Source organism: Atractosteus spatula, chromosome 5, assembly GCF_055471065.1.
Source record: "Atractosteus spatula isolate fAtrSpa1 chromosome 5, fAtrSpa1.hap1, whole genome shotgun sequence".
Taxonomy (NCBI): Eukaryota; Metazoa; Chordata; class Actinopteri; order Semionotiformes; family Lepisosteidae; genus Atractosteus; species Atractosteus spatula.
In genome coordinates, this window is record NC_142710.1 from 65501642 (window position 1) to 65523491 (window position 21850).

The window sequence follows — 21850 nt, forward strand, 5'->3', positions numbered from 1 at the left end:
TAACACAGAGCCACACACTGCAAACGTGTCTGCAAGCAAGCACACACACGCACGCACACACACACACAAGCATACACACACATGGACACACCCAAGCACAAAAGTGCTGATGGCCATGTGCTGCTAACACACACACAAATGAATACTTGTGGTTACACACAAGAAATCATTGCACACCCATTTGTATCCCCATATATATAATTATCAACAAACATTTCTTGATATTCACAACAGATTACTATTATTATTATCATGAAAAATCACAGACTAGCTTGCAGCCGTCTCTTCTCTCTCTTCCACTTTTCCTGCCCTCGCCCTCCCTCCACTGAATTCCATCTGATTGGCCTGACGATCATTAACAGGATTGGCAAAGCAATTACATCTCCACTCCAAGCAGGGGAGACCCAGCCCTGCTCGTTTTAATAGGGCGCCAGTAAATCGCCAGCTCCTGAAGGCCTCCACCAGCCTGTGATCAATTGGACTAGTGATTTGTTAGATTAAGCCATTTAAGAACGGCCCTCATCAGTTCTCTTACTCACACAAATTGCTGGTCAGATTGATCAGTGACTCGGAAGTGCTCTTGATTGATAGAAACAGGTGATTTGGGACAAATTAAAGGCAGGAGACCTGTGTTTCAAACGATACACTGTGAGTATCCCTCCCTCCCTTGTGAAAAACCTATGAAATAGACATAGGATCTAATCAAATTAATCAGTGGAATAAAGAAAATGAATTGAATATGTGAACAGTGTGAAATAAGGAGCAGGCCTAGTGATGTACTTCTGATTCTTGTGATGGTACAGTGGTGCTAGAAAGCTTGTGAGAATTTTCTGAATTTCTGCATAAATTTGACCTAAAATGTGATCAGATCTTCACCTAAGTCATAAAAACAGATAAATAGAACCCAGTAAAACAAATAACACACAAAAGGATAAACATTTTCATTCATTTATTGATCAAAATAATCCAACATTAAATGTCTTTGTCGGCAAAAGTATGTGAACCTCTAGGATTATCAGTTCAGTTAAGGGGATAATTAGAGTCAGGAGTGTCAATCAATGGGATGACAATCAGGTGTGAGTTTGGGTGGCCCTGCCTTATTTAAAAAACAAACCTGACTCTTCACTACCAAAGCCTGGTCTTCACCATGCAGGTGAATGGGTGAATGGGTGAATGGGTGAATGGGTGAATGGGTGAATGGGTGAATGGGTGAATGGGTGAATGGGTGAATGGGTGAATGGGTGAATGGGTGAATGGGTGAATGGGTGAATGGGTGAATGGGTGTTTCTGAGAGCCTTGGAAAAAGAGTTGCCGATGCTCATCAGGCTGGAAAAGGTTACAAAATGATTTCTAAAGACTTTGGGCTTCACCAGTCCACTGTCAGGCAGATAGTGTGAAAATGGAGAAAATTCAACACCATTGTCACTCTCCCCAGGAGTGGTCGTCCAACAGGAATCACTCCAAGAGCAAGACGTATAATATTCCGGGAGATCACAAGGAACCCCAGGGTAACGTCTAAGGATCTGCAGGCCTCTCTTGCACGGGCTAATGAGAGTGTTCATGAGTCCACCATCAGGCAAACACTGGACAAGACTAGTGTGCATGGGAGGATAGCAAGCCGGAAGCCACTACTCTCCAAGAAGAACATTGCTGCCCTTTTAAAGTTTGCTCAAGACCACCTGGCTGAGCCAGAAGACCACTGGAAGAATGTTCTGTGAACGGATGAGTCGAAAATAAAACTTTTTGGCTTAAGTGAGAAATATTATTTTTGGTGAAAAACCCAAACGCTGCATTTCAACATAAGAACCTCGTCCCAACCGTGAAACACAGTGGGGGCAGGATCATGGTGTGGGGCTGTTTTGCTGCCAGAGGGCTAGGATGGCTTGCCATCACTGATGGAACTATGAATTCTGGATTGTACCAGCCAATTCTACAGGAGAATGTCAGGGTATCCATCCGTGATCTGAAGCGCAACAGAAGGTGGGTCCTGAAGCGAGATGGGGACCCTGAACACAAGTCAGTCCATCAAAGAATGGTTGAAGCAGAAGAAATTTTGCGTTTTGGAATGGCCGAGTCATTTCCAGTAGAAATGTTGTGGCAGGACCTGAAGCTGGGAGTAAGGAGGAATGGGCCACAATTCCTCCAAGCTGATGTGCGGGACTGATCAACAGTTACCGTATATAAATGTTTGGTTGAAGTCATTGCTGCTCAAGGGGGTCACACCAGTTACTGAAAGCACAGGTTCACATGCTTTTTCTGACAAAGACTTTTAATGTTGGATCAGTAAATGAATGAAAAAGTATATCCTTTTGTGTGATTTTGTTTTATTCGGTTCTTTATTTTTATGACTCAGATGAAGCTCTAATCACATTTTGTGTCAGAGTTATGTGAAAATTCTAGCACCACTGTATGTGTATAAAGCCTGTCTGGTGTCTGTGTCGCTCTTGTCTCCTGCCTCACTGTGTTAACAATGCCATTAACTGGCACTAATGCAGTAGCCTGAGCCGAGATAACCCATCAAAAACCTTTCTCACTCTGGTGATACAATACAGGGCTAGGGGCCGGGCTGTGAGAGACTGTGTGTAGTACAGTGCACAGGTGATGGACTGATCTAGACGACAGGCTGATGGGCTGGCCTCGACTACAGGACACAATCTCAAGAAACTGACCCCTCTCTCTGACTCGAGCCCTGTGCTGACCGGCCTCTTCCTCCGGCAGGTGACCGCTGCGAGGTGGACCGCAGGAAGGGGCGCTGTGTCCCGGGGGTGTGCCGGAACGGGGGGACATGCCGGGACCTGGCGGAGGGGGGGTTCCGCTGCGACTGCCCGGCCGGGGGGTTCGAGCGCCCCTACTGCGCCGTCTCCGCCCGCTCCTTCCCCCCGAAGTCCTTCGTCATGTTCCGGGGGCTGCGGCAGCGTTTCCACCTGTCCATCTCGCTCTCGTGAGTCCGGCTCCGCGCACCGGGGGTGCTGGGGCACAGGGGGAAGGTGTGGCTCTGTGCCCAACGCAATTGTGTGGCACTGTGCAGAATGCGATTGTGTGGCTCTGTGCAGATCGCGATTTATTTTTATGGAGTTGTGCAGCACTGTGCAGAAAGCGATTGGGTTTGATGGAGTTGTGTAACACTGTTCAGAACGTGATTGTGTTTGATGGAGTTGTGTAACACTGTTCAGAACGTGATTGTGTTTGATGGAGTTGTGCAGCACTGTGCAGAATGTGATTGTGTTTGATGGAGTTGTGTAACACTGTTCAGAACGTGATTGTGTTTGATGGAGTTGTGCAGCACTGTGCAGAATGTGATTGTGTTTGATGGAGTTGTGTAACACTGTTCAGAACGTGATTGTGTTTGATGGAGTTGTGCAGCACTGCGCAGAATGTGATTGTGTTTGATGGAGTTGCGCAGCACTGTGCAGAATGTGATTGTGTTTGATGGAGTTGTGTTACACTGTTCAGAACGTGATTGTGTTTGATGGAGTTGTGCAGCACTGCGCAGAATGTGATTGTGTTTGATGGAGTTGCGCAGCACTGTGCAGAATGTGATTGTTTGATGGAGTTGTGTAACACTGTTCAGAACGTGATTGTGTTTGATGGAGTTGTGTAACACTGTTCAGAACGTGATTGTGTTTGATGGAGTTGTGCAGCACTGCGCAGAATGTGATTGTGTTTGATGGAGTTGTGTAACACTGTTCAGAATGTGATTGTGTTTGATGGAGTTGTGTAACACTGTTCAGAACGTGATTGTGTTTGATGGAGTTGTGCAGCACTGCGCAGAATGTGATTGTGTTTGATGGAGTTGCGCAGCACTGTGCAGAATGTGATTGTTTGATGGAGTTGTGTAACTGTTCAGAATGTGATTGTGTTTGATGGAGTTGTGTAACACTGTTCAGAACGTGATTGTGTTTGATGGAGTTGTGCAGCACTCTCCAGAGTGTGACTGTGTTTGATGGAGTTGTGTAGCACTGTGCAGAAAGCAATTGTTTGGTTGAGTTGTGCAGCACTGTGCAGGATGATTGTGTTTGATGGAGTTGTGTAACACTCTTCAGAACATGATTGTGTTTGATGGAGTTGTGTAACACTCTTCAGAGCGTGACTGTGTTTGATGGAGTTGTGTAGCACTCTCCAGAGTGTGACTGTGTTTGATGGAGTTGTGTAGCACTGTGCAGAAAGCGATTGTTTGGTTGAGTTGTGCAGCACTGTGCAGGATGATTGTGTTTGATGGAGCTGTGTAACACTGTTCAGAACGTGATTGTGTTTGATGGAGTTGTGCGGCACTCTCCAGAGTGTGACTGTGTTTGATGGAGTCGTGCAGCACCGTGCAGAATGATTGTGTTTGATGGAGTCGTGCAGCACCGTGCAGAATGATTGTGTTTGATGGAGTTGTGTAACACTGTGCAGAAAGCGATTGTTTGGTTGAGTTGTGCAGCACTGTGCAGGATGATTGTGCTTGATGGAGTTGTGTAGCACCGTGAAGAAAGCGATTGTGTTTGATTGAGTTCAGAGTTCAGCACTGTTCAGAGTGTGCCCTACTTTTAACACAGTATAGTGCAGCATTAAACAGTTTGGTATCGTAACATGTCCTGTTACTAATAGCACAGCATAGTTGCACACTACACGACGGCATAGCTCAGCATGGCTCGTCTCGTCTCAGCACCGTTCTGAATGCTGAACAAGTCATCCCGCGTGCCCAGTTCTGACCTGCTTCTCTCCCTCTCCGTCCCCCAGCTTCGCCACTCTGGAGAGCAGCGGACTGCTGCTGTATAACGGGCGCTTCAACGAGAAGCACGACTTCATCGCGCTGGAGATCGTGGAGGGGCAGGTGCAGCTCAAGTACTCCACAGGTCCGTCTCGCCTCTGCTGCCGGCTCCGCTCAGAGGCCTTTTTTCGACCTGTACCCGGCCTCTGACCTCTGACCTCTGACCTCTCACCTCTCCCTGTCTTGTTCGCCTGTCCTCAGGTGAGTCCTCCACCCAGGTGAGCCCCTACCTGCCCGGGGGAGTGAGCGATGGCAACTGGCACACAGTCCAGATCCACTACTACAACAAGGTACACTGCCTGCCTGCCTGTCTGCCTGCCTGCCTGCCAGCCCACCTCTCTGCCTGGTGTAAGAGACTCCCAGGATCTCCTCAGCCTCAGTCTCATAGTCGGCCTCTTGCTGGCAGGCAGTGATGAAGGAAGACTAGGTTTTCCTTTGTCCAGTATTCAAGGTGAACAGCTCAGAGTCTAGACCTTAGCTACCACCCTGTCCCCCCCCAATCCCTTAATCCCTGCCCTCTCTTTCCTCCTCCCCACCCATCAGCTGAGAGCTTCCTTGCCCCCTCAGCCACTGGCCAGGCCCGGCCCACGCTTATCTACAGCCTGGAAACCTCCATAAACTGCAAGTTTCGGGCGCCCCCTAGTGGATTAACTGCATACAGGGGGTTTGTCTTGTCTATGGGGCCAGAGCATCCCGGAGTCTGCCTGTCTGCCTGTGTTTTCTCCTGTCTGTCTGTCTGTCTGTCTGTCTTTCCTCCTGTCTCTCTGTGTTGTCTGCGGTCTGTCTGTGTTGTCTCCTGTCTGTCTTGTCAGTTCCCTATGCCCCTTTGCCCCGTCCTCCTGTGCGCCAGAGCACTCCTGTCAGGCGGTGTCCCTACAGTGTCCCTCTGGCTCTCCCTCTGCCCCCCAGCCCAAGCGCAGCCCGGCGGGAGAGGCACAGGGCCCCTCGGAGCAGAAGGCGGCGGTGCTGACGGTGGACGACTGCGACACGGCTGTGGCCCTGACCTTCGGCCAGCAGATCAGCAACTACAGCTGCGCGGCGCAGGGCCTGCAGAGCAGCTCCAAGAAGTGAGTCGCCGAAGGGCCAGCGCGCACCTCGCTCAGTTAATTGAATAATTGGCTTTCCCAATTAAGCAATTAGACCAATTAAGTATTTAAAGCTTGGGTGGATGGTCCCTCTGGTCCTCGAGGGACAGTTTAACGAGCCCTGCCCTCTGTTGCCCGGCTCAGCAGAGCATTGGCTGTAAAGGCTCACAGCAGCGCCTCTGCAGGAGCAGTAGTGTGCGTCGCTATACTCTTTTCTTCTGTCATCTTCGCTCTGTCTCTCCTCTCTCCTCCATGCTCGCAGGTCCCTGGACCTGACCGGCCCCCTGCTGCTGGGCGGCGTCCCCAACCTCCCTGGGAATTTTCCGGTGCAGAGCCGCGAGTTCATCGGCTGCATGCGGGACCTGCACATCGACAACCGCCCCGTCGACATGGCAACCTACATCGCCAACAACGGCACGCTGCCCGGTCAGTCTCCCGGCCCGCGGGATATCTGCTGAGCAGCAGTGTTACATTTCACCGCAGGAGAAAGAGTGTGGCTCTGTCGCTCCCTCCCGTCCTCCTGAATATCTTTCTCCCTCTGTCCCTATCCTTCTCTCCTCCACTCTGCGCGCCTCTCCATCCCTCTCTCTCTCACTTTCTCCACTCTCTCCATCCCTCCCTCTCTCTCTCTTGCTCTCACTCTCTCCCTCTTCTCTCACGCTTCACTCTCTCCCTCTCTCTCCCTCTCCTGTCTCTTTCACTCTCACTCCTTTCCCTCTCTCTCCTCTCTCTCCTCTCTCTCCTCTCTCCTCTCACTCTCTCTCCTCTCTCCTCTCTCCTCCTCGCTCTCCTGTCTCCCAGGCTGCAGTGCCAAGCTGCCGTTCTGTAAGGTCAACCCCTGCCAGAACGGAGGAACCTGCCGGGTCAGCTGGGAGACCTTCTCCTGCGACTGCCCCCTGGGCTTCGGGGGCAAGGACTGCAGTCACGGTGAGTCTGGCGGTCGTGCAGAGTGGCAGGAGGGCACGCCGGGACAGCCGCATCCTCCTGGGGACTGACCTTCTGTCCCTCCCCTCTCCCTCCATCTCTGTGCAGTGATGCACCACCCTCACCGCTTCCTGGGGAACAGCGCCCTCTGGTGGGACCTGAAGGGTGAGGCGACGATCTCGATGCCCTGGTACCTGGGACTGGTGTTCCGGACGAGGGGCAGCGATGGGGTGCTTCTGCAGGCGCAGGCTGGGCAGTACACCAACATCCTCTTCCAGGTCAGAGAGAGACCACTGCAGACCAGTATGAAACCACCACCGGCTGTACTACACCAGTACAGAGCTTGCGTGACTAAGCTGTGATGGTACACAGTATACCAGTTCAGGTTGCATCTGCAATTCAGTGTATCATCAGATTATAGCTAATTTTGGATGTCTACTTTAATCTCTGCATCTGCGTTACATACATTGTTAAGAGTGTAATTGGCCAGTACAAACATGTCATTGACCAGGACAGAGTGTATTTGACCAGGACAGTACAGCTTGGCAATGACCATTACAGAGTGTAAATGACCAGTACGGCGTGGCACTGACCTTTACGGCGTGGCACTGACCGGTACGGCGTGTCAGCGGTACAGAGTGTAATGGAGCATCACAGATTCTCGGCTGAGTGTTAGTCTGCTAACCCCGTGTCCCGCTCGTGGGTGCAGCTGTCCGGAGGCCAGCTGGTGTTCTCGGTGAGCCGCGGGTCAACCCGTGCGATCAGGCTGCTGCTGGACGCAGTGGCGGTGGACGACGGCCGCTGGCACAACCTGCAGCTGGAGCTGCGCAACGTGAGCAGCGGGAGGGACACGCGCTACGTCGCCACCGTCCGGCTCGACTTCGGCCTCTTCCAGGTGCGTCAGGCGGGTGTGCTGCCCGGTCCTGCGTCCACGCGGCTGTCCGTGTGCGAGCGCGTCCAGCAGTGTGTCTCTGAGTTGGTAATGCCCTCTCTCTCCCCCTCTCTCCCAGGGGACAGTGGTAGTGGGCAGTGAGCTCCATGGGCTCAAAGTGAAACACCTGCATGTTGGGGGCATCCTGGGGGCTGGAGAGGTGCAGAGCGGCATGAAGGGTTGCATTCAGGTGAGTCTGACACCTGTGTAAACACACCTGTCTATATACACAGTGTCCAGGTGAGTCTGATACCTGTATTAACACACCTGTCTATATACACAGTGTCCAGGTGAGTCTGATACCTGTATTAACACACTTGTCTGTACACTGTGTGCAGGTGAGTCTGACACCTGTGTAAACACACATGTCTGTACACACTGTGTCCAGGTGAGTCTGACACCTGTATTAACACACCTGTCTGTACACACTGTGTGCAGGTGAGTCTGACACCTGTATTAACACACCTGTCTATACACAGTGTCCAGGTGAGTCTAATACCTATATTAACACACCTGTCTATATACACAGTGTCCAGGTGAGTCTGATACCTGTATTAACACACCTGTCTATATACACAGTGTCCAGGTGAGTCTGATACCTGTATTAACACACCTGTCTATACGCACTGTGTCCAGGTGAGTCTGATACCTGTATTAACACACCTGTCTGTACACACTTTGTACAGTCTGATACCTGTATTAACACACCTGTCTATACACACAGTGTCCAGGTGAGTCTGATACCTGTATTAACACACCTGTCTATGCACACTGTGTCCAGGTGAGTCTGATACCTGTATTAACACCTGTCTGTACACACTTTGTGCAGTCTGATACCTGTATTAACACACCTGTCTATACACACAGTGTCCAGGTGAGTCTGATACCTGTATTAACACACATGTCTATACACACAGTGTCCAGGTGAGTCTGATACCTGTATTAACACACCTGTCTATGCACACTGTGTCCAGGTGAGTCTGATACCTGTATTAACACACCTGTCTGTACACACTGTGTGCAGTCTGATACCTGTATCAGCACACATCTATGTACATTCCACGTTCTGAATTTTAGAATTTGACATCTGATATCTGTCTCTCTGTCCCTCTGTCTGCCCATGTGTCTGTGTTTCTGTCTCTGTTCACCTGTCTGTCCATCAGGGGGTGCGTCTGGGGGACACTCCTTCAGGAACCCCCCTGCCGAAACCATCCCGCTCAGTAAGAGTGGAAGCGGGTTGCAGTGTGGGGAACCCCTGTGACTCCAAACCCTGCCCCCCTAACAGTGAGTGCATTGACGACTGGGAGCGAGCCGTCTGCCGCTGCTATCCAGGTAATTACACCTGCCTGACTGTCCATAGGACTGAGCTCACCTCTGCCTGACTGTCCGTAGGACTGAGCTCACCTCTGCCTGACTGTCCGTAGGACTGAGCTCACCTCTGCCTGACTGTCCGTAGGACTGAGCTCATCTCTGCCTGACGGTCTGTATGTCTGAGCTCATCTCTGCCTGACTGTCCGTAGGACTGAGCTCATCTCTGCCTGACGGTCTGTATGACTGAGCTCATCTCTGCCTGACGGTCTGTATGACTGAGCTCATCTCTGCCTGACTGTCTGTAGGACTGAGCTCATCTCTGCCTGACTGTCCGTAGGACTGAGCTCATCTCTGCCTGATGGTCTGTATGACTGAGCTCATCTCTGCCTGACTGTCTGTCTGACTGAGCTCATCTCTGCCTGACTGTCCGTAGGACTGAGCTCATCTCTGCCTGACTGTCCGTAGGACTGAGCTCATCTCTGCCTGACTGTCTGTCTGACTGAGCTCATCTCTGCCTGACAGTCTGTATGACTGAGCTCATCTCTGCCTGACTGTCTGTCTGACTGAGCTCATCTCTGCCTGACGGTCTGAATGACTGAGCTCATCTCTCTCTGCCTGACGGTCTGCCTGCCTGGCTGGTTGCCTGATTACCTGTCAGTCTATCTGACTTTCTGCTTTGCTGTAAGATTGACTGTCTGTCTGCCTGACTCTCCATCTACCTGCCTGTCTGACTGAAAACTGACTGTCTGCCTGTCTGACTAAGTAACTATCTGTCTGCCTGTCTGACTGTAAGACTGAGTAACTGTCTGTCTGCCTTTCTGTCTGACTAACTGTCTGTCTGCCTGTCTGTCTGCCTGCAAAACTCAGTGACTGTCTGTCTGTCTGCTTGTCTATATGAATAACTATCTGCCTGTCTGTAAGACTGAGTAGCTGTCTGTCTGCCTTTCTGTCTGACTGTAAGACTGAGTGACTGCCTGACTGCCTGTCTCTGACTGTCCGCCTGTCTGTATGACTGATTAACTTTCTGTCTGCCTGCCTGTCTGACTGAGTGTTTGCCTGTCTGCCTGTCTGTATGACTAGCTCTCTGTCTGCCTGTCTGTATGACTGAGTGTTTGCCCGTCTGCCTGTCTGTATGACTAGCTCTCTGTCTGCCTGTCTGTCTGACTGAGTGTTTGCCCGTCTGCCTGTCTGTATGACTAGCTCTCTGTCTGCCTGCCTGTATGACTGAGTGTTTGCCTGTCTGCCTGTCTGTATGACTAGCTCTCTGCCTGCCTGCCTGTCTGACTGAGTGTTTGCCTGTCTGCCTGTCTGTATGACTAGCTCTCTGTCTGCCTGTCTGTCTGACTGAGTGTTTGCCTGTCTGCCTGTCTGTATGACTAGCTCTCTGTCTGCCTGTCTGTCTGACTGAGTGTTTGCCTGTCTGCCTGTCTGTATGACTAGCTCTCTGTCTGCCTGTCTGTCTGACTGAGTGTTTGCCTGTCTGCCTGTCTGTATGACTAGCTCTCTGTCTGCCTGTCTGTCTGACTGAGTGTTTGCCTGTCTGCCTGTCTGTATGACTAGCTCTCTGTCTGCCTGTCTGTCTGACTGAGTGTTTGCCTGTCTGCCTGTCTGTATGACTAGCTCTCTGTCTGCCTGTCTGTCTGACTGAGTGTTTGCCTGTCTGCCTGTCTGTATGACTAGCTCTCTGTCTGCCTGTCTGTCTGACTGAGTGTTTGCCTGTCTGCCTGTCTGTATGACTAGCTCTCTGTCTGCCTGTCTGTCTGACTGAGTGTTTGCCTGTCTGCCTGTCTGTATGACTAGCTCTCTGTCTGCCTGTCTGTCTGACTGAGTGTTTGCCTGTCTGCCTGTCTGTATGACTAGCTCTCTGTCTGCCTGTCTGTCTGACTGAGTGTTTGCCTGTCTGCCTGTCTGTATGACTAGCTCTCTGTCTGCCTGTCTGTCTGACTGAGTGTTTGCCTGTCTGCCTGTCTGTATGACTAGCTCTCTGTCTGCCTGCCTGTATGACTGAGTGTTTGCCTGTCTGCCTGTCTGTATGACTAGCTCTCTGTCTGCCTGCCTGTCTGACTGAGTGTTTGCCTGTCTGCCTGTCTGTATGACTAGCTCTCTGTCTGCCTGTCTGTCTGACTGAGTGTTTGCCTGTCTGCCTGTCTGTATGACTAGCTCTCTGTCTGCCTGTCTGTCTGACTGAGTGTTTGCCTGTCTGCCTGTCTGTATGACTAGCTCTCTGTCTGCCTGTCTGTCTGACTGAGTGTTTGCCTGTCTGCCTGTCTGTATGACTAGCTCTCTGTCTGCCTGCCTGTCTGACTGAGTGATGAAAAGGGTGGGCAGGAGAAACAGAGAGAGACAGAAAGGCAGAGAGGGGGAGGAGTGCAGAGCTTGGGGGCAAGAAGAGGGAGAAGACAAGGGGTGGAGAGGGGGCCGGGGAGGGATGGAGAGAAAGGAGATGAAAGGCTTAGAGGGAGAGCAGCAGGAGGAGAAAACAGGAAGCCGGAAGGAGGGAGAGGAGGCGGAAGAAAAGTGTAAGAAAGGAGACAGCGAGCGAGCAAACATGCTCCTTAATTAACACCAAACACGATCAACTCAATTTAATTAGCGTATCATTAATTGCTAATAAACCTCCGGAATTAGCTTTTGTAAAGAGCGAGAGGAATAAAAGATTTTACAGAAAGTTTGCCTTTGTAACCTCTAAACTGTGCATTATTCCTTCACATCTTCTGGTGCTAATTCAGTGATTAACAATTAATTAACAGTCAGTGTTATATAAAGGACATGCTAATTAGAGTGAAGAGAACTAATTAGGAAATGTGTGACTGTGCAGTTTCTCCAGTAGCAACAGAGCAAAGCTCTGGGGACCTGATGTTGTCACTGATGCTATCTGCCTGTCTCTCAGTCTCTCTGCCTGTCTCTCAGTCTCTCTGCCTGTCTCTCAGTCTCTCTGCCTGTCCATCAGTTTCTCTCTCTCAGTCTCTCTGCCTGTCCATCAGTCTCTCTGCCTGTCTCTCAGTCTCTCTGCCTGTCCATCAGTTTCTCTCTCTCAGTCTCTCTGCCTGTCTCTCAGTCTCTCTGCCTGTCCATCAGTTTCTCTGTCTCTCAGTCTCTCTGCCTGTCTCTCAGTCTCTCTGCCTGTCTCTCAGTCTCTCTGCCTGTCCATCAGTTTCTCTGTCTCTCAGACTCTCTGCCTGTTCATCAGACTCTCTGCCTGTTCATCAGACTCTCTGCCTGTCTCTCAGTCTCTCTGCCTGTCCATCAGTTTCTCAGACTCTCTGTCTGTCTCTTAGACTCTTTGCCTGTCTCTCTGTCTTTCTGTCTGTCTGTCTCTCAGCCTTTATCTGTCTGCCTTAGTCTCCCTGTCTGTCCCTCAGCCTGAACCTGAAGGTTTCTAGCCTGTCTGGTCCTGATGTTGTGACCACCTCTCTGTCCTGGGTGTCTCATGGTTTTTGTCTTTTTAATGACGCTTTCTACATTTTGTGTGCAACTGTCCACCTGGTTCACTGTCCTTAATGTCTCCTGCTCTGCTTGTCTGTCTGTCTGTCTGCCTGCCTATCTGTGGCTGTCCAGGCTACTATGGGAAGGACTGCATAGATGCCTGTCACCTGAATCCCTGTGAGAATGAAGCTCAGTGCCACCACAGGCGCAACAGCTCCCATGGGTACACCTGTGACTGCAAGGATAACCACTTCGGACAGTACTGCCAGCACAGGTGAGCTCTGTACACACACCTGGCTGGACAGGTGAGCTCGCTGTACAGGACTCTATATAGTTATTAAACACACCCAGCTGAGCTGGCAAGCTGTCTGTATACGCCTGAATGCAGTATAATCTTGACTGCGCAGGAAGATTGTCTATCGTGTCCATGGTGTCCCATGTTGTGACATTACAAAGTGATGCACACACATTTTGTTAAATTTCATATTTTATTCAAACCCTTAATGCTCCAACTGGATCCTTCTTGATGTAAGATAAGTTACAGTAGATGTCAGCAAAAGCTAAAGAGAGAAAATGAGGAATATGGATTGCGGAAGTGTTCAGACCCATGAACTCATATAAAATAACAGATTTGGTGGAAGTATCTTTCACAGCGATTTTTTTCCAAGCTGCAAGCCTTTCTGGGTACTTCTCTGCCAACTTAGGTACAGCAGTCTAAACATCTCCATCCAGCCTCCCCGCAGGAATCGAGCTGGGACTTTGACTCTTGGTCATTCGCTTTCTTATTTTTAATATCTTCCAGTATAGCTCTGGCTTTGTACTCCAGTCACTCTTCTGCTGGGAGGTGAAGTTTTGTACCGGTTTTAGGTCTTTAAAAGGTTTTCCAGTTATTTGCTCCATCTACATATCAGTCTTGAGAAGCTTCTCAGTCCCTGCTGATGAGAAGAACTATATAACCTAATGCTGTCATCACCATGCTTGATAGTAAGGATAGTGTTGACTCACATTTATTCTGAATCACTATTATTGCACACAGACAGAGGACACTCAAATAATCATGTGGCACAGTAAGGTCATTTTGTGCACCTACTATAAATTAATTAAGGTTTGCCACAGCAAAGAGTTTGAATACATAGCAATCATGACTTTCTGTTTTTCTGTTGCGTTAATTATCTATTTACTCCTTTCTCTTTGTTTTTGCTTTTAATGTGCATAGTAGTTTGTGTGTGTAACAAACATTTATTGCGAATTTAGAGAGTGTCCTGACACGAAGTTTTAAAAAAACACAAACACAAAAAAACACTGGTGTTTGCGGTACAGGTTGAAGTGTGTGTGTCAGTCTCTGACCGTGTGTTTCTGCACTGCCCCCTACAGGACCGAACAGCAATGCCCACGGGGGTGGTGGGGCAGTCCGACCTGTGGACCCTGCCACTGTGACGCCAACAAGGGATTCGACCCCGACTGCAACAAGACCAATGGGCAGTGCCAGTGCAAGGTCAGGACAAGGGCACAGACACTTCCGAGAGCCGCATCTGTATTGCTCGCTGGAACGTCACTCCCCACAGGGCTGCTACCACTGCAGCATTGCCTCTAGTAACTGTTACTCTAGGACTACTATACTGCAGGACTACTACAGCAGCCATATCACCCTGCAACTCACAACTGGCAACCCACTGAAGCTAAGCAGGTGTGAGCCTGGTCAGTACCTGGATGGAAGAGGTGTTAGTGGGGCCAGGAGGGGGCGCTGACCCTGCGGCTCATGTGGGTCCTAATGCCCCAGTATAGTGACGGGGACACTATACTGTAAACAGGCCTGTCCTCCGGATGAGATGTAAAACCGAGGTCCTGACTCTCTGTGGTCATTAAAAATCGCAGGGCGTTTCTCGAAAAGAGTAGGGGTGTAACCCCGGCGTCCTGGCCAGATTTCCCATTGGCCCTTACCAATCATGGCCTCCTAACAATTCCCCTCTATGAACTGGCTTCATCACTCTGCTCTCCTCCCCACTGAGAGCTGGTGTGTGGTGAGCGTTCTGGCGCACTATGGCTGCCGTCGCATCATCCAGGTGGGGCTGCACATTGGTGGTGGTGGAGGGGAGTTCCCATTGCCTGTAAAGCGCTTTGAGTGGAGTGTCCAGAAAAGCGCTATATAAGTATAAGCAATTATTATTATTATTACTAGTGCTACTGCTGCCACACTGCTCACAGTAAAACACTGACGCTGCTGCCTGTAGTAGCATTGCCTCTAGTAACTGTTACTCTATGAGTACTAGTGCTACTGCTGCCACACTGCTCACAGTAAAACACTGACGCTGCTGCCTGTAGTAGCATTGCCTCTAGTAACTGTTACTCTAGGAGTATTAGTACTACATAGTGACTCTGATATCAGCAGTAGTGCTACTTCTACTCAGTCTGAGATGACGGCAGTAGCAGGCGGGACCATCAGGACAGCACTCTTGATGCCCAGTGGGGAGCTCTGACAGTGATGGACGTGTGTCTCTGGGCTCTGCAGGAGTTCCACTACCGCCCGCGGGGCAGCGACTCCTGCCTGCCCTGTGACTGTTACCCCGTGGGCTCGTTCTCCCGGGCCTGTGACCCCGAGACCGGGCAGTGCCAGTGCCGGCCGGGCGTCATGGGGCGCCAGTGCAACGCCTGCGACAACCCCTTTGCTGAGGTCACCCAGAACGGCTGCGAGGGTGAGTCCTGAACGGGGCGAGGGGGGTCCCCAAAGCACGCACGCGCACAGACACACGCACGCATGTGGACATACAGACACACACTCACACATGCATACACCGACACGCACATGCGCACAGGCACACACGCTCGCGCATGCGCACACACGCATGCACAGACACACACAAACTCCCAGGTCCACTCAGCCTGCTTTCCAGATGAGTACCGGGGGTTAATCCTTCCGGGGGTAACAGGCCGGCCGGAGCGTGATGCTGACCCCATCACCTCCACCTCCAGTGTCGGATGGTTGAGGAAAACTGCTGGCCCTTGGCCCCCATTCCCCCAGGGACCTTGATGGCCTGAAAAGGGGACCTACCCTAGGAACAATTCTACAGATACCTACAGCCTCCCCCTGGAGGACTATTTTGGAATCACAGCTCCCTGCAGATGTGATTAGACGAGTGTTAACTCTCCACGGTTTCTTTCAGTGCTGTAGAAAATAAGATGCTTGTGGGATTATGAATGAGGAGTGTTTACATTTCATATTTTATTGCACTCAGTTGTGCCACAGTGTATTGCAGCAGCCTGAAGTTATATTAATAGTATGCTGGTAGTCATCTCTTCATTCCTCTCTCTTTTGCTTTTTACTTATCTGTTTCCCTGTCCTCTTGCTCTCTCTGTTTCCCCCCTGCCTCCTCTCTCCATGTCCCCCTCTCCCCCATCTCCTCTCTCCCTGTCTCTCTGCAGTGATCTACGACGGCTGTCCTAAAACAATCACAGCTGGGATCTGGTGGCCCAGGACCAAGTTCAGTCTTCCTGCAGCGGTTCCTTGTCCCAAGGGCTCCCTGGGTGAGCGACTGTTTTAGGTCTCCCTTCCCGAGCACTGGATCCCTGTGTCACTATCTCCTGGTGCCTGTGTCCTGATCACCTGGTGTCACTATCTCCTGGTGCCTGTGTCACTATCTCCTGGTGCCTGTGTCCTGATCACCTGGTGTCACTATCTCCTGGTGCCTGTGTCACTATCTCCTGGTGCCTGTGTCCTGATCACCTGGTGTCACTATCTCCTGGTCACACTGTCCCGATGGCCTGGTCTCTGTGTCCTGACCTGGTTTGTCCCCTGTCAGGAGCGGCTGTCCGACACTGCGATATGGAGAGGGGATGGCTGGACCCTGACCTCTTCAACTGCACCTCCCCGGCCTTCATGGAGCTCAACACTGCGGTGAGAGAGGGGGAGAGGCGGGGCTGGAGAGGGGGAGTGGAGTGGAGGGGAGAGGAAGGGGGTGGGGGAGCGAGGGAGTGAGAGAGAGGGACAGATGAACGGAGAGAGGGGAGGAAGGAGACACAGGCCACTGTAGAGGGAGAATAAGGAGAGAGGAAGAAGAAGATGGAAAAATCTCTGCCCTGTTTGCGTGAGTTTTACCAGAGAAAGAGACAAAACACCGAGAGAGTTCTGGTGCCTGGGGAGGAGTGCTAAAGACTCACACGAGCCTCGGGAAGCCATGACGAAGCACAGGCAGGGATAGACTCTGGGCAACACCACTGTGGTAATGGCAAAGTGACTGTGTGCTCGTGTGTGTGCTTGTGTGCATGTGTGCGTGCGTGCGTGCGTGCGTGCGTGCGTGCGTGCGTTTCTCCCACAGCTGGAGGCTCTGGAGAGGAACGAGACGCAGCTCAGCACCATCGAGGCCAAGAAACTGGCCCACCAGCTCCGCGACGTCGCCGAGGGGACTGGCCGTTTCTACGGCAACGACCTCCAGATCGCCGACAGGATGCTGCACCGCCTGCTCGGGTTCGAGAGCCGACAGACCGGCTTCGGGCTGACCGCCACGCAGGACGCCCACTTCAACGAGGTGAGAGAGGGAGGGATGAGGAGGGAGATTGCGAGTGGAGTTTTTATTGTCTCGATGCACACTCTCACACGCATGCACAGACACACGCTTGTGCACGCGCACACACGGGTGTCCCCTGTGCCACACGGGAAGACGGAGGCGTGAGGACAGCCTCGTCAGGTCCTGCAGCACGTCTTGGACTCCGCAGCGCCGAGCAGGAGGCTCGGTGATGATTGGAGAGAGACGTGCGCCTCTCTGGTGTCCCTGCTGGCCTGCGGTCTCCTGGGAAGTCTCAGGTGTCGCTTTTCCAAACCCCGTCCTCGGCGTTGCTGCCCCTCTGCCCCACTCGGTCTCCACGGCCTGGGGATTCTGAGTCACCCGACCCAGGCTCGAACCCGTTACTCCTGGGTCGTAGGGCCCGACTTGAGCTCAGAGCAAGTGGTTTGACGGGTTGGGCCACTTTTAAATGCATCTTAAAACACATCTCTCCCTCTGTCTTTTGAGTATGTGCGTGAGCATCGTGTCACCAATTGCCCCCTGGGGATAATAAACACACTCTCTCTCTCTCCTACCTGTCCCTCCTTCTCTGTGCCAATCTCATCCTCTCCCCACTCTCCCTCCTCCTCTCCCCGCCCTCTCTCCCACCTCTTCTCCCCTCCCTCTCTCCCTCTAGAACCTGGTGCGCGGGTGCAGCACAGTTCTGGGTCCGAGCAGCGCCTGGCTGTGGCGGTCGCTGTCTCTGGGCGAGCGGGGGGCTGCTGGGCTGGCGGAACTGCTGGAGGAGTACGCCCGCACCCTGGCACAGAACATGAAGCTCACCTACCTCAACCCTGTGGCCATCGTGGCCCCTAACATTGGTGAGGAGCCCCAACAATCATTCCATGTGCACCCCAAGGCTGCAGGTCATAGTGTGCGCATGGCAGTGCTAGAACGGTAGTAGCAGTAGCACTAATACTCCTAGAGTAACAGTTACTAGAGGCAATGCTACTACAGGCAGCAGCGTCAGTGTTTTACTGTGAGCAGTGTGGCAGCAGTAGCACTAGTACTCCTAGAGTAACAGTTACTAGAGGCAATGCTACTACAGGCAGCAGCGTCAGTGTTTTACTGTGAGCAGTGTGGCAGCAGTAGCACTAGTACTCATAGAGTAACAGTTACTAGAGGCAATGCTACTACAGGCAGCAGCGTCAGTGTTTTACTGTGAGCAGTGTGGCAGCAGTAGCACTAGTACTCCTAGAGTAACAGTTACTAGAGGCAATGCTACTACAGGCAGCAGCGTCAGTGTTTTACTGTGAGCAGTGTGGCAGCAGTAGTAGTCCTAGAACCGCGCTGCACTGGTGCCTTCATCCCTTCATCGTTTTCTCCCCTCGTGTTCTTAGTTCATTGAGTAGTATTGCTCTTACCTTCCTCTTGGTCTACCCACTGAGCAGGTTATGGCAGACGCACAGGTGTGTACGGTACTGGAGCAGGTTATGGCAGACGCACAGGTGTGTACAGTAAGTGCTGGAGGGTTACTGCAGTGCACACAGCTAGACTGTTCTGGCGCGGGGGTTCTGCAGGGGTGAGATTCCCGAGCTGAACTCACCTGCATGTGTGTGTGTGTGTGTGTGTTTCAGTGATGAACCTGGACCGCCTGGAGAACCACACACACGTTCGGCGGCGGTTCCCCCGGTACCACAGCAGCCTGTTCCGCGGCCAGGTGCTCTGGGACCCCCACACACACGTTGTGCTGCCCCCCGTCGCCCTGGTGCCCCCCCGGCATACAGGTGAGGGTCTGTTGGACAGACTGAGGAGCGAGGTGGCTGGGCCGGAGGACGTCCTCCTGCTTGTATCTCTCCCTGGAGCTCCTGGAGCACAAGTGATCCGCCGCGTCTGACCTTTCTCCCGTCTCCCGTCTTCCTCAGCTCCTCCCTCTGCAGCCCCCGCCCCCATGGGCGTCTCGGCCAATGAGACGGCGGAGGCCCCCGCACTGAAGCGCCATGCGTCGCCACCCGAGCCGCCGATCACTGTCGTCATCCTGCTGATCTACCGCAGCCTGGGGGCAGCGCTGCCCGCCAAATACCACACCGACCGCCGCGGCATCAGGTCTGTCCCTCTGCCCGGCTCTGCCCCTCTCTCTTCCTGTCCGCCCTCCTTATCTCAGACAGAAACACGAATGCCAGGGCCCTCGATCGCAGGATCTCAGTAGCGATGTTTCAGGAACGATGACATGCTGCATCACTCAATGTCTCATGAGTGCGCAGGACGGGAGGGCTAAGGCTGGAATGAATAATGACTCTGACATCGCGCGGGCTCTCTCTCTCTTTCTCTCTTGTGTTGGTGTCCAGGCTCCCCAAGCACCCGGTGATGAACTCCCCGGTGGTCAGTGTGTCGGTGCTGAACAACCAGGCGTACGTCACAGGCCCCCTTGACTCCCCCCTGCTGCTGGAGTTCCGCCTCCTGGAGACGGCCAATCGCAGCAAGCCGCTGTGTGTGCAGTGGAACCACACCAGCCCGTGAGTGTGTGTGGGCGGGAACTGGGCGTCGGCGTGGGCGGGGTGTGGTGGTGAGTGGGGGCGTGGTCGTAGGTGGCGGGTGTGGCATCGCAAGGAACAAGCTGAGGGCTCCTTGAGGGGTGGGAGTGGGTGTGTGAAGTTAATGAGTAAATGTGTGAGTCTGCATGTGAATGTGTGTGGGGGTGTCTGTAGTGTGTGTGTGCTGTGTTGTGTAGCAGTGTGGCTAGCTGGGTATCAGTTGTCTCTCTGTGTCTGTGGTATGTGCTGTGTCGTGTATAACACAGTGTGTGTAGCAGTGCATTATTGATACCTTCCTGTGTCTGCAGTGTGTGTGTACAATGTTGTGCAGCAGTGTGCATAGCTGTGTATTAGTTGTGCTTCTTTGTGTGTAGTGTGTGTGCTGTGTTGTGTTTAGCTCTTTCTACAACAGTGTGTATAGCTGTGTATCAGTTGGGTCTCTGTGTCTACAGTGTGTGTGTTGTGTTGGGTTGTGTTGTATAGGGCTCTGTGTACAGCAGTGTGGACAGCTGTGCCTGTGTGTCTGCAATGTGTGTGCTATTTTGTGTAGGTCTGTGTCTGCAGTGTGTGTGTTGTGTAGAGCTGTGTCTGTGTGCTGTGTGTGTTGTGTTGTGTAGGGCTGTGTCTGTGTGTGTATGATGTGTGTGTGTGTTGTGTTGTGTTGTGTAGAGCTCGGTGTACAGCAGTGAGTACAGCTGTGTCTGTGTGTCCCTGTGTATCTGCAGTGAGGAGCCTGGAGGCTGCTGGACTGTGCGGGACTGCAGTGTGGTCTTCAGGAACACCACCCATGTGCGCTGCCAGTGTGCCAAGCTGGGCACCTTCGGGGTGCTGATGGACAGCTCCCAGCGAGAGGTACCGCACCCCCAGAGTCACATCACAGCTCTAACTCCTCTCTCTCTCTGTGTTGCTGTCTTCACCTCCTCTTGTTTCCTGTCTGCCCAGTACTGCAGTGTGTGACTCTCTCTCTCTCTCGCTGAGCAGCAGCTGGAGGGGGATCTGGAGACCCTGGCCGTGGTGACGTACTCGTCTCTGTCCGTGTCCCTGCTGGCCCTCCTCCTCACAGTGTCCATCCTGTCCTGCCTCAGTGGCCTCAAGTCCAACACGCGCAGCATCCACTGCAACATGGCGGCTGCCATCTTCCTGTCTGAGCTCGTCTTCCTGCTGGGCATCAACCAGACCGAGCAGCAGGTCTGTGCTTTTGCCCTGGCTTTCTGATTGTCCATCTGTCTTTTTTTTCTGTCAGTCAGAGGCTCAGGTCCTGTGCCCAGTGACAGTGCACTGCAGTGTGTAACTCTCTCTCTCTTCCCCCTTGGTTCCTGTGCGCAGTGACAGTGCACTGCAGTTTGTAACCCTCTCTCTCTTCCCCCTCAGTTCCTGTGCCCAGTGACAGTGCACTGCAGTGTGTAACCCTCTCTCTCTTCCCCCTCAGTTCCTGTGCCCAGTGACAGTGCACTGCAGTGTGTAACCCTCTCTCTCTTCCCCCTCCGTTCCTGTGCCCAGTGACAGTGCACTGCAGTGTGTAACCCTCTCTCTCTTCCCCCTCAGTTCCTGTGCCCAGTGACAGTGCACTGCAGTGTGTAACCTTCTATCTCTTCCCCCTCGGTTCCTGTGCCCAGTGACAGTGCACTGCAGTGTGTAACCCTCTCTCTCTTCCCCCTCAGTTCCTGTGCCCAGTGACAGTGCACTGCAGTGTGTAACCTTCTATCTCTTCCCCCTCGGTTCCTGTGCCCAGTGACAGTGCACTGCAGTGTGTAACCCTCTCTCTCTTCCCCCTCAGTTCCTGTGCACAGTCATCGCAATCCTGCTGCATTATTTCTTCATGGCCACATTCGCCTGGCTGTTTGTTGAAGGGCTTCACATTTACCGCATGCAGACGGAGGCGCGCAACATCAACTACGGCGCCATGCGCTTCTACTACGCCATCGGCTGGGGCGTGCCCGCCATCATCACCGGTAAGCTCCTCTGCCACACCAGTGCAGGGGCCTGATGGGCACTCAGCAGAAAGACGCTCTCCCTGAAGACTGTGAAATCACTCTGGTCTTTTCCCTTCCCTTCCTCTGCTCCCTGCCTCCTCCTCCTCTGCCCTCTCTCTCCCCGTCTCAGGGCTGGCTGTGGGGCTGGACCCTGAGGGTTATGGGAACCCGGATTTCTGCTGGATCTCCGTCCATGATAAACTAATATGGAGCTTCGCTGGTCCCATCGGCATTGTCATTGTGGTACGGATGCTGTCTCTTGCATTTCCTTCTTGTTAGAATATTGGGATCTGTGCTCACTGCTGCCCCCTGGAATGTGTAATAGAATCTGAGGTCACTATTCCCTTCCTATACTATGCAATAGGGTTCTTGCTCAGTGGCACCACCTGGTGGTATGTGTGGTAGGGTCTGTTTTCAGCACTGCCCCTTGTCTTG

General features: G+C 52.4%; 1 protein-coding gene across 1 annotated transcript in view; it reads left to right on the forward strand.

Moving 5' to 3' along the window:
• celsr3 (cadherin, EGF LAG seven-pass G-type receptor 3) overlaps positions 1-21850 on the forward strand; it is a 47960-nt gene that overhangs the window by 20177 nt on the left and 5933 nt on the right. The window contains exons 4-27 of the mRNA XM_088915816.1: positions 2719-2941; positions 4723-4838; positions 4955-5043; positions 5663-5820; positions 6101-6264; positions 6640-6765; positions 6871-7040; positions 7472-7657; positions 7773-7883; positions 8857-9025; positions 12563-12704; positions 13805-13925; positions 14940-15123; positions 15851-15952; positions 16228-16322; positions 16744-16953; positions 17606-17789; positions 18546-18695; positions 18834-19014; positions 19257-19424; positions 20168-20294; positions 20424-20630; positions 21220-21394; positions 21546-21658. Of these exons, the coding sequence (XP_088771942.1) occupies positions 2719-2941; positions 4723-4838; positions 4955-5043; positions 5663-5820; positions 6101-6264; positions 6640-6765; positions 6871-7040; positions 7472-7657; positions 7773-7883; positions 8857-9025; positions 12563-12704; positions 13805-13925; positions 14940-15123; positions 15851-15952; positions 16228-16322; positions 16744-16953; positions 17606-17789; positions 18546-18695; positions 18834-19014; positions 19257-19424; positions 20168-20294; positions 20424-20630; positions 21220-21394; positions 21546-21658 (3671 nt within the window). The remainder of the gene's footprint in view (positions 1-2718; positions 2942-4722; positions 4839-4954; positions 5044-5662; positions 5821-6100; positions 6265-6639; positions 6766-6870; positions 7041-7471; positions 7658-7772; positions 7884-8856; positions 9026-12562; positions 12705-13804; positions 13926-14939; positions 15124-15850; positions 15953-16227; positions 16323-16743; positions 16954-17605; positions 17790-18545; positions 18696-18833; positions 19015-19256; positions 19425-20167; positions 20295-20423; positions 20631-21219; positions 21395-21545; positions 21659-21850) is intronic.